This window comes from Phoca vitulina, unplaced genomic scaffold (assembly GCF_004348235.1).
Source record: "Phoca vitulina isolate PV1807 unplaced genomic scaffold, GSC_HSeal_1.0 scaffold42, whole genome shotgun sequence".
NCBI classification, from domain to species: domain Eukaryota; kingdom Metazoa; phylum Chordata; class Mammalia; order Carnivora; family Phocidae; genus Phoca; species Phoca vitulina.
The window spans coordinates 675,154-687,745 of NW_022589745.1; the positions used below are offsets into that span (position 1 = coordinate 675,154).

Genomic DNA, 12,592 nt, shown 5'->3' on the forward strand with positions numbered 1-12,592 from the left:
GCAAAATAGCACTTGCGGTTTAAGATGCAGGGCAGAAGAGAAATGGGGGAGGCCACCCCTAGGAAGGGCCATCTTTTCTTTCAAGAAGAAGGCCTTCAAGCATCTTTTCCACCTCAGTAACTGGAACTGGACCCCAAATCCACCCCCAGAAAGGCCGAGGGAATGAGCATGCCCCGTGTTGTTGGGACAGCTCTTTCCAGCTTGGGTTTAGGGCAGGGCAGGACCTCCTTTCACTAGGAGGAGACCCACCCTCTGCTGAAACAGTACGAGGAGATGCACCTGTCATGGGAGAGGTGGCTTGGGGGGGGGGCCTGGGCAAGCATGGGGGGCCCTCACTTGCATTTTGTCAGCAACTGTGCCTTCAGCAGCTTCATTTCCTTGGAGACAAAGGATCTCGTGTGTCCATTAGCTCTGCTTTTCAAAACTTCGACTAATCCTTATTTTGGGGCACGCCATTGGATGCTTTTTCTTAATACTTATGACCAGTTCTTCACATTGTGATGACAAAGTCCCTACTTGGTCCTTACCTTTCTAGCTGTATCCCACTTTCTCGTGCTGCTTCTCTTTCGTTCTTCTGTTAATTAAGCTCACGACTGGCTTCCCAACCTGTGTGCTTGCTTCTGTGCCAAGCGTGTAATCGGCACCTGCTGGGGAGCCCTTTCTTGCTGGTGCACAAGGTCTGGGAGCCAGGGACACGAGGACGTGGTGACAAGTAGAGAAGCAGGTATGGCAGCTGTCGGAACATTTAATGTAGTGAGCTAGAAAACACTTCCTTTTACAGGCTCCAAGTTCACACTGAAATTTTTCCTAATTTACTGTATTCTATGCATAAATTTCCTAAAATATGTGGTTTTAACCATATGACTTTTTACTCCATTTGTTAATAATTAATGAGCCATAAGTGGTTACCAACTAGAAAAAAAATCTTAGAAATAATGTAGTAAAATTATCTTTACTAAAATTAGAAAACTCCAGCATTTCATACCAGTCCACCCTCTGGATAGTGGCGACTAGTCAGTGAGCACTTATTCCTCAAGTCTCTTGTTTATTTCAGTGTCTCCCAAATGTGCATCTGAGATGATGCTGCATTTACCTTGTGAAGAAATGTCTAAAATGTATACAGGAAATGCCTATATACTTGTGGGCTTTTTTTTTTTTAATGATAATACGAAGGAATATAGGGGTCAAATGAAATAGTGAAGAACTTAGACCCAGGACACCTAGGGTCCAGTGCCACCTTTCTGCCAATCTGCGTATGGTTCCCCTCTGTCTGGTACCTCCGCCCTTCTCTTACAACTTTCTCTATCTCCTAAATACATCCTGGATGCCTGTTTCCTTTCCAGTCTCCCGGACACAGAGACGGGATGCACAGGACCTTTGCTTGGAGGAGAACCGTAGACCAGTCCCTGAATGCATGCATGCAAGTTGCCGTGTTTGTGTGAGTGTATGTGCATGTGCACATGTGGATGCCTAGGTCGGAGCCTGTTCTATGTATCATGTGTACACTGTATGTGTGATCATGGACAGAATATGTACATAACCAACAAGAGATTAAGCTTCATAGTTGAAGGTTAATTACCTCTTAAGGTGTGTAGAGCAGATGTGCTGTTGCCAGTAAGCAGGATAAGCTGCGCTCAGGTCTGTCTAAGGATGTAATTAAATTTCACGATCCTGGGGCTTTGTGGGTGGTGGACTTTGGATGGCCTTTCAGAAGAGCCGGCCCTGGAGCCTTGAAGCGTATTCCCGAGGAGCTCACTTGTCCTGGTTGGGCTTCACTGTCCTTGCTGTGAAGTCATCAGTGTGGAGATCTTGCTGGCTCTGGAAGTCAAGCTTCTCTCAGCGGGCACGCTGAGATTCCACACGACAGCGGGAGGCTGGACCAGCTGAGTCCTTGGGTGACCACCGAGGCCATGGGGGGCATCACAGCCCCCCTGGGCGGGTGCTGTGACTGGGCCTTCACTCCCTCTTCTCTTCAGGAGGGTGCCACAGCTCTGGGGAGCTGCACTCTGACCGGCGGCCTCTGCCCCCACAATGCTGACGGTCAGGGCCCCTCACTGGTTTCTCAGAATCCAGGGGTGCACAGAGCTTTTTCCTGGCATCCCCACCTCGTGCAGCTCAAGCGGATCCTGTTGATTCTGCCAGTGAGGAGAGTGGTATTTAGTGAGTGGGGAAGTCTTTCTAGGTCTTGGCAACACCTGGGAGGCGAGAGGGGCCCCACAGAACTTGCTCAGTGCATGTGGCATTCCCCTCACAGACTAGTGGAGAGGTGCGCCATGCCGTGTTGTGTGCCTTGAGCCCAGCCAGCCCGCTGTTTGGGATGAGATCGGTCTCAGACGTGCGCTCCCTGCTTCCGCCAGGTGTTGAGTGTACCTGCCCAGGCCCACCTGCTCAGGATTTGCAAGTGCAGGCTCATTGGGGTGGCTCGTGGGTTGCTGGCGATGTGATCACCCCAAATCTCACTTAAAGCCCTGAAATGGCCATAGGCAGTAGGATTTGGCCCCTTCCATAAAGGTTACTACGAAGATTTCATCAGAGCCCGAGAGGAGTTTTGTGTGAGTGTAGCACTCACACTGAGAACACACGTGTGTTGTGTGTGTCCACATCCTTTGAACTTACTACTTAACACTCTGTGTGGTAGCTCTAGAAATCTTCCGTGACCCTCTCCACTCAGAAAACCGTAAATGCTCAGGTGGACATCCAGCCCTTCGAGTGTTGCTGGCCATGGTCACCCGCTGACCCGCAGGTCTCCTGAGGCGCATGCCCACCTGCAGAAGCTCCACCTTGCCTGGCTTCCCCGCACCCTCTCGGGATGCGGACTCCCCCACTCGCCCCCAGTGCTCGGTCACAAACAGGGTCCCCATGAAGGGAGTGTCTTGAGTCACACACGTACCTTCTTAATGATATTTATGTTTTTAAAAAGCAAAAGGAACATCATAAGCTTCTCTGATTCAGTTGTTGATCGCAGAAAGTTCTGGATGTGCCCTGCTCTCCGGCCTGCAAGGGGCCGAGCTCCCGCAGTTGTAATCTTGTGCTTATCAGACCTCCTCCAGTGTCTGAGCTGTGTGGGGTGCAGCTGTGGGTCTCCTGGACCCCTGATTTCTATTTTACTTTTTTTTTTTTAAATTATTTATTAGAGAGAGAGTGAGCATGAGCAGGGGGAGGAGCAGAGGGAGAAAGAGCGAGAATCTCAAGCAGACTCCCCGCTGAGAGAGGAGCCCGACATGGGCTCCACCTCACGACCCTGAGATCATGACCTGAGCTGAAATCAAGAGTGAGATGCTTAACCGACTGAGCCACCGAGGCGCCCCTCTGTTTTGCTTTGGTATTCTCACTTGTATTTAGCATCTTGCTGCCATGAACATGTGTCACAATATAGGATTGGTGATTGATTTATTTTCATGTCCATGATATTTCGTCAGTTTAACAAATGCATGTTACAGCTTTTCCCGTCTGACCCCTGTTCCATTTGACAGAACTCCTGTATGTGTAGCCCACGTTGAGGTCTTTGCGACCCCTGCCGTCTTGCACACCCTGGTAAGTGTACGACAGGTACCAGGAGAGCAGAGGGCCAGCCTCAGGGAGCGGATGGGAGAGTCTGAGCTGCCTTTTTGTAGACTTGAACATTTCACAGCACCGCGTCCTTGGGGTGTCACTGCTCAGACCTGGGGGCCTGTGTCCCGGGTTCTGGTCTTGCTGCCCGCAGAGCTCCTCACCTTCCCGTCCGTTCAGTAGAGGAGTGTAGAATGTAGGCTAGACATGCGGGCCCATGTGCCCACACGGGTAGAGTAGTCCCTTCCCCTAACTCTTCCTGGGGGTCTGTGCATCTTGGTAGACTCCTTCTCTTTGAGATGGGTTAACCTGGACCTGACCGGATTTGTGTAGCTGTAGCCTGAGAAAGTCCTTTCACCTTGGGGTGGGTGAGTGTGGAGCTGGATTTGGAATTTTGAGGCCAAACTACCTCCCCCTGCTTCTGTAACCAACCACGTTCTACTCTTCATCTCCAGTGCGCAGGCCGTATGAGGGAGAGGGTCCCAGGGTCTCGCCCTGGGCCTGGTTAGAGCTGGAGAAAATTGAATGAGGAGTATTTCAACGTTCCTTCTTCTTTATTGTAGACGAATCAATGAAAGGTATGTTTTTATAGCCATCAAAATAAACAACTTAAACAGAATAAAAGAGAACTTCAGCGCTGAAGAGAAATGCTGAAACCTCGATGTTCTGGTGGATCCCAGGCTCTGAAGGATGGGTGGGACGTGACTCCTGTGTGGGGAGAGTCTTCATCTTCAGCAGCCCACGGCAGAGAGCTCGACCGAAGCAGAGCAGGGGACTGGAGGCTGCCGGCATTCCTGCTTCTGACGGTCGCTGCGTGTGAAGATCAAGGGAAGCAGGTTTGCACCAAGGACCCAGTCGGCTGGGCTGCGGCCGTCCCCTGGCGCGTCCCCCGGCGCGTCCCCCATGGTGCCGTCTGCCCCAGACGCACCGGCCTGGGACCTGCTTGGCCGTCACTCCTTACATTCTGCCAATTCTGTTGACTGCGTCGGCTACCGCTGCTGAGGGCCGTCCTGGAAGATGGAAATGCCTTTTTATTTATTTCAAAATGTCTGAAATCCCTTAAATTACTTCAAAAATTTAGGTGTTCCCATTGTCAAAAGCACATCTCCCCGGGGCTCCTAGGAAGCAGGGGAGAGGTCCTCTGTGAACACTTTCGAGGACTGACGTGCAGCCCTTGCAGCCCTTGCAGGCCTTCGAGGCAGGTGCACTCAGTCTCCCTCGTGCACATGGAATAATGGCGTCTGGGAGAGTCTAGACGGTGAACAAGGGTGCTGTTTGGGAAATGAGCTCATTGTGGTGCACAGTCCCTGCCAAGCGCCGCCGGGACTGCGCTCAGACCCGAGGGCCGTCGCTCTATGGGGCCCGTCTTCTGACTGGCTAGTGCAGACGCCACCGGTTGGCTTCACCTGACGTGAAGTATCAGGTGCAACACGTATGACCACAACACGAGGTCGCCGCACACATGGCCAGCGGACTGGCATGTGCTTGGACCGGGTATCTTGTGGGGCTCAGGGTGTGGAACTGAGGTTGTGGTCATGAGCTTTTAGGGCTTCCTTGCTGAGCACCAGGGCTGGTGCGTGTCCCGTACCTGCGGAGATGGTGGAGACCGCGTGGGTGGTGGCCTCTCCCTCTGCATCTCACCTGCCTCACAGCGCTGGGAGGATCCGTAAGCAAGGCTGCCCTTGAAGTCGGGCTGAACACGGCGCCAGGAATCACGTGGAGCCCCAGTGCTGATGTGGACCTGTGCTTTAGGCAGAATTGCCGAGAACGGGGGATGTCCTGGACGTGGGCTTGTTTTCAGAAAGTTAGACCAAGACCACGGAAGATGATGAGTCTCTCTCTGATAATTCTGGTTTTGCAGAGCCTTGGGTGGGTTCTTCTTGAGACATCGGTCTCAAAAAGATATCAAATGATTATTTTTAACAGATCCCTAACACCATCACATTTTTGTTATTGTTTAATTTTAATAGAAAAAACTTTTACTTTTGTCCTTTTCTTTCTCACAAAAGCGAAGACAAGAATATTGGTTTTAAATACCTGAGCAGAGGTCAGTCTCAAAGGCCATCGATTCGCTCTGCAAAGGAGCAGTGACTTGAGGTGGTCGGTGCACGGCAGGGATGGGGACACAGACCGTGGGGAAGGGCAGGGGCTGTGCAGCGTCTTTGGGGAGGGCTGACCACAAACTGGCCACCGCCTGAGGCTTTTCCTTGGTCAGCGTTCTGTGGGAAGGAGCAAGACAGAGACCCCTGAGAGCTGGCAGAGGCTTCCTGTGGGAGCGCTGCCACGTGGTGCACAGGGGGGAAGTCAGTTCGATCACACCGTGAGAACACGGCCCCAGGAAGAGTCAAGGGGTTGCCTCAGTTATAAGGCTGATCCCCACGGCCAGAGAGGGGCTGGTTCTACGGCTGGAGCGGGGCTGGTCCCACGGCTGGAGCGGGGCTGGTCCCATGGCTGGAGAGTGGGTGGTCCCACGGCCAGAGAGGGGCTGGTCCCAAGGCCAGAGAGCTGAGAACTTGGGGTTCGGACAAGTCAGGTAGGGCTGGGAGTCAGTGGGTTCTAGGCACAGACACGTCAAAGGGATAGATCACATATACACTTGAAACAATTACATGTCCATATATAAATATGTTAATATTTATTGAGTAGATTTGTATAATTTTGCAAATAAGAACCTCACTATTCAAACTCTTAAGACTTCATATCTGAATGTCTGGAAACAAAAAAAAATATTTTTTCAGATAATGTTGAACTTCTCACTGCCTGAGTTCACTGTTCATATAGATGACATTTTCCCAGAAAGACTCGGGGGATAAAAGTGTCCTTCACTGACGTTCACTGCATGGCAAGTACGTGCAGGTCACTAAGGGAGGGTTTGAGAGGGGTAGCCCCGCCCTGAAGGATGCATGATAGCAGTGAAATGAAGTCCCTTCCTGTGACGTGGTGTCTAGTGCCTCACACCGTGACCCGTGACTACCTGTCCTTAGTGCTCCGTCCCTTGCCCATCCTGCCTCCCCCCGTTCCACCTGACCAAGCCTGGTGTGGACCCCCCTTGTTTCTGTTCAGCTTCAGGGCAGAACTGTGTCTGTGTTCTAGGTTTTCCCGAGGTCCTGCACAATTAAATCCTGCACCTGGGGTTCACCAGCCCGTCTGCACCTCTCGTGCTTGTCAGAGCTATATGTGGATGTGGATGCTACCGTGCATAATTTTACAAAATATTTGTATAGGCAGTAGTCAATAATCCTTCTGTTGCCGTGTGTGGATTGTCACCTGGTAGACTTGGAGCCCCTGAAATCAGTATTGTCCTGTTCCCTGCCCCCAGCTCAGAGCTGGACAGGGTTCGGAAAAACAGAAGGGTGGGGAGAGCGGAGAGAGACCCAGAGATAGACACGGAGAGAGACAGGTCACACCGCCAGGCCATGCAGGCTTTCTGGGCAAGGTTGCCGTGTAAACGAGAACATTGCTAATTACCTAAATTCAGTACCATTACATTTAGTCAAATAAAGGCTGTACTATATTTTCAAAAAAGTTTAATATTTGTCAATGACCAGAAATAATATTAACAATTAGCATTAAATGCATTCAGGGAACATAGAGAATTGCAGTGTTAAAAGAATACCTTATTATTTGGTCTCCAATATTTAACCGAAGACTAAAAAATTGAAACAAATTCATAGGAGGGTGGGAATTCAAGATGCTTTACATTTTGGGCAGATGTGCTCATCTACTGGAAGCAGCTGTCCCCGCCCCTGAGGACTGGAGGGGCGGTGGGGACGGTGCCGTGAGCCTCTGTCGGGCTCCCCAGGGCATGTTCCCATCTGTGTTCTCCGCACCGTCTCCTTAATTACAACTGTCTGTGTAAATTTGTTCCCGAGAAAGTGCAGAAATGCTGAACAGCTTTTGGGATTCCTGTTCCGTTGTCTGTGCCGACTTAATGAAAACTGGGAATCAGACTTTACACATAAGGTGGTGAAATTCTTCACTAGGAGGAGGTGACATTCGTGTTCCATATTAAACAACACTTACATGTCTGCGAAGTAACTCTCTTAATGAGCTTCAAATTGGCTGTTCAGCCTGATGGGTGGGGTGCCTGCTGCTTGGCTGCTGACGTTTTCCCACACCTACACGGGCCCATGCACGTGCGTGTGCACCCATGCAGTCCACACACATCCATGCACGCCCAAGTGCACTCACATTTGCACGCCCCATGCACACTGACACACGTGCTCACATGCACATGTTCACACACATTCACCAACATGAGTGCACACGGTCACCCACACACACGTGCGACACAATCACACCCACACATGCATGTGTGCACACTCACAAACACGCACATTCCCCACGCATGTGTGCACTCATTCACACACATGTTCACCCACACAAGTGTGCACGTGCTCACACACGCTCACCCACACACGCACACATTCCCAATACATGCACGTGTGCATACACTCATGGGCACACACATTCCCCACATGTGCACACTCATGCATGCGTGTTCCCATGCACACATTCACCCACAGACGTGCACACACGCATGTTCCCACTCATGCACGCGCATGTGCCCACACACAAGCCATTCCAGTTGCTGCTGACACTAAGCTTGGACAAGTGCCCTAACAAAGCATGACGTCCCTGAATGTTTCTTAACACTTGTGCCCCTTTTGCAACCCTGCAGCTGACCAGACAGGGATGTTGTTCGTAGGAGATGCCGTGCTGCAGGTCAGTATTGCAAACGTTAGCCCTTGGCTCTGTTGTTACTTTAAACTTCTAGTGACCAATATCATCCTCAAACTTTTCAATTTGTCGTCCTTTCAGGTTAACGGCATTAATGTAGAAGATGCAACCCACGAAGAAGTGGTGAGTGTGCCTCCTTTTGTAACTTTTGTTCTGCTTGTTGTATATTCTTTTGCTGTGATTACTTTTCTCTGTAAATCATATTTCACTGAGTGTATTTGTGAACTGGAAAGAACGCTAGAAAGGCTCAGCAGGTGCCTTGCCGGAGGCCCTGTGAGATGCCTGTGTGCGGGGAGGTGCATCATGGACACCGCGATGGGCCTTCACAAGCTGTGCAGGGTGAACGGTGCTGCTCCCATTCTAACTGGGAAGACTGAGCCTTGGGGAGTGTGGATGCTGCCCGGCCGGTGGTGAGACGTGTCTGTCAGGTGTCCCCTTGCTGGTTTGCTCTCACATGCTTGTGTGTAATGTGGGCAGACACCTTGCAGAACGTCTCATGATGCACACACCTGGTGATACCTGGGACGAGGGCTCATCAACATGCATTTGCCCTGGACTTCCTTCTGTGGTCAGGTCAGACCGCAGGATGCAAGGAAGGATGGATAAACACCCCATGGGATGCTGGGCACAGAGAAGCTCTGACGTCTGTGCACAGGGCATGGCTGATGCCAGGATGGCACCACGGAGCGGTGGGGTCAAGGTCGCAGGTGCCGTCGATGAAGGAGGGTGACGTCGATGAGGGAGGGCGACGGGGACAGCCACAGGTGCAGCTCAGTGCAGGGGTGGCACCTGGGGGAGAGGGGGCGAGGCCAGGAGGAACGCCTGGTCCCGGAGGCACGGGTGTGGACGCCTCTCACAGGGAGCTTGTTCTGAGGGTTACAGGGTTCCCAGCACATTTCAGTCTGTGAACATCCCCTGAAGGGTTGGCGTGTGGACATCCCTGCCTCAGGGTTTGTTTTCCCAGGAAACCAACCATTAGCTCCAGGTGAGGGCAGACAGCCGCTGTGCGGGAAGGTCCCCGAGACGAAGCACACTGAGCTTCCAGGACACCTACTCACAGCCCATCTTGTTTGCTCACCTGCGAAGAATCCGTATGCACCCCCACCTCTTCCTGTGGGGCCGACGCATGGCTCCTGATCTGCGCCGGGCCTGGAGAAGGCACTCGCAGTCAGCATAAACACGTCCTGGCTCTCAAGGGACACACAGTTTGGGGTGTATGTGCACATGCATGGAGTGTTTCCAACTGTCCACGTTCTAAGCTGCACGTCTGTGTTTTCTCTGCAGGTTTGCTTTCTTAGGGTGAAGGAAGACAGGACTCAGAGGGCCCCGTGCACCCCGCCCCAGCCCAGAGAGAGCAGGCAGTGTTCACCCAAATGCTCATCCTTGAGTGAATGATGGGCAAACCTTGTAAACAGAGCTATTCCAATATTGGGTACAGATACACCTTTAAATCACATTATCAAATGATATGTCTAGATTCTTATGTGACAGAAAAGATGTGGTTTTAGCACTACTAATGAAACAGATTACGTTTTTCAGATTCATAAAGTTCATAAAAATATTAAGTTTCTGAAGGCCTCATAAATCACATAGCCTCACATCCTCATTTTTCAGAGTAAATCCTAGTTTCAGTTAATTCTAAAAGGAAGAATGTCAGCTCTGCTTGAACACAAAGGATCCACAAAATGAATCTTCCTCACGCACATACCGTCCCAAGCTTCGGAATAGTTTTGCTACATGACAGGGACAGAAATCTGCTTATTTGCATGTAATACATATGTGGGGACAAGCCTACAGCTTCCCTGTTTAATACACGCGGGTTTTTCTCCACATCGGTGTCTGTTGTTACAGCAGCCGTGGCAGGGTCAGACTGTCCATGGGCAAGTTTGTGTCTTGGGCAAATTCTGAGACACGTCATCCGAGACAAAGGAAAGTCACTGAGTCTGACGTGTGCGGGTAGGAGCAGGGACCGGGGCGGGTCTGCAGGCGGGGCTCACAGGCAGGCTAGGCTGAGTGGGCCGGGCTGACAGGACCTCAGAATGGCCCACCTGACAGATTTCATTTTCCCTGCAATATGGTCAGAACTTTTAAAAAGACCTTTCAGATATGAGAGCATCGTGGTAGAAAGTTACTTCTAGTCTGATGTAGCAGACTGAGTTCTTGGGTACTATGAACACATTGGTGAGAACTGCCCTGATCAGTAAAAATTCATGAGTCTCCTAGTTGAGTCAAAATCTGTCCTTTTTCACATGTTTCCATACCCATCCAGCCTCAGTAAGGCCTCAGGGCAGAAATAAAGTCAGTCACGTGTGTTAAACACAGAACAGAGGATGGTGTGGAGCTCAGAGCAGCTGCATGTCCCAGGCTGAGCACCACCACTCACCCGGCGCCCCTCACCGAGGTTCGCTCCGTCTGTTAGAAGGGGGGCTCGCTTTCCCCAGGCCATTCTCACTTGACAGATATTTATGGAACATGTCTTATGTTGGAACTAAGGGCATCGAATCGTGCATAAGCCAGGCCTTGCCCTCAAGGGTGAGTGTGGTCTGATGCGGAGCAATGTGCTGCATTCACGTTGGAGGAGAGCCACCCTCTGCTCTCAGCTCGGCTCCTGGCAGAGACGCCCCTCACCCTGTCCCGGTGGAGTCCCCCTCTGTTTCCTCCCACCGCCTCCCTACATCCTCTCTTTTGGGATCAGGTGTTATCATTCCCTGCGTCTCTGCTCAGGTGAGAATGTGCCCAGAAGCTCCATCACTATGAACAGACAGGTGGCTCCAGAAGCCTTTCCATCTCGTGAAAAGGAGTCTTGGAGCTGGATCAGACATGAGCCAAAAAGCATGGATTAGACTGATGGGTGGGCAGGTGGATTATAGATAGAAGATTAGATGACCAATGGGTACAGAGACATGTAAAGATAACTAACTGACAATATTTTCTTACTCATGAGCTGGGAAATTGCTGGGGGAGGTGGTTCTCCACCCTGGGGCACATTAGAATCAGCACCACACAGAGATTTCAGGAGATACCTTAGTTTCAGCACAATGTCTCCATAATTTCCAGACCTCTTAATTAGTAGTGTTCAAAATCACAGGAATGGGGAACACAACTTGTTGTAAGGTCACGGGTGTGGTTTATGGGACACAGGTGTCATGTGGCAGCAGTAGGGGGTTGAGACTCCTGCTCATGTGCTCACCTCTTCCGCCGAGACCTGGTCCAGCCCAGTCGTGTATAGACCAGTCCCTCTTGGTAAGGTCGCTGCCCACGTCCAGCTTGTGTGGCTTTGCAGGGCAGGTGACGTTTGAGCCTTGGTGGACAGTTGCTTTGTGTTGTGGCTCGTGGACCTGTGGTCAAGCATTCAGACCCTGCCAGAGCCCAGCAACAGCTCACTATCCCAACGAGTGGACAGTGGGGTCACTTAGGTCATAGGTTGGCGGTTTGTGGTTGTTATGGTTTGCAAAGACACAGATAAGAGCGGAGATCCCGCAAAGAGGATTTCACAGGATTGACTCTGGGTCCCATGCAGACTCTCAGTGCTCAGGCAGGTGCCACGTGGACCCACGCGCCAGGCTCACATGTGGAAGGAGCAACGAGAGGGAAGTTATCAGTGAGGAGGCATTAACATGTAAGTTCTGTTTGGGGATAAGGCAGCGATTCAGGTAGAAACAACTAACATCATGTTCCTTTGGGAAGCACAGTGCAGTTCTGTCTCTGGGCAAAACCCTTTTTCCGGACTCTTGAAACAGCTCCGTCACGCACACATAAGAGGAGTGTGAGGTGTGGGCGCTGGCTGTGACTAAGGGCAGCGGGACCCCGTGCAGCGGTGCTTCCCGAGGCTGGAGACAGATGCTGAGCTTCCCGTCCCTGCAGAGATTTATAAGGCAAGGTAGTTGACCCTGCACGGTCTCCTCTCCGCACAGAAGGTCGTGCGTCAAGGTCACCTTGCCAGCTAGGCTGGTACCTGGTCCATCAGGTGCACGGATGCACCGGTCCCGGCTGCGGCTCCCAGATCCAGCAGATCTGATGTGGCTCCCAGGGCCCGCTGCGTGAACTGTTTCTGACTTAGGATACCCTGCTGCTGACTGTGGCACTAATCATTTACAATAACGTAGCTTCTTTGTTCAAAGTGTGCTGGTTCTACACCTGAGCTTAAGGGGAGCGCTCATAAACTAACCTTTTATTCCCTTAGGTGCATGGGAATGAAGCACTTAGGAAGTCACACGGCGAACAGGCAGGTTGTTTCAACAGACTGTAGCTGGGTGCGTTTAGCATGCCAGGCAGTTGAGGGAAGGAGGATTTACACGTCGGG

General features: G+C 51.4%; 1 protein-coding gene across 1 annotated transcript in view; it reads left to right on the forward strand.

Moving 5' to 3' along the window:
* Positions 1–12,592, forward strand: part of SNTG2 (syntrophin gamma 2) — a 205,674-nt gene that overhangs the window by 60,617 nt on the left and 132,465 nt on the right. Inside the window, exons 5-6 of the mRNA XM_032430054.1 lie at positions 8,231–8,274; positions 8,371–8,412. Coding sequence (XP_032285945.1) covers positions 8,231–8,274; positions 8,371–8,412 — 86 coding nt within the window. The remainder of the gene's footprint in view (positions 1–8,230; positions 8,275–8,370; positions 8,413–12,592) is intronic.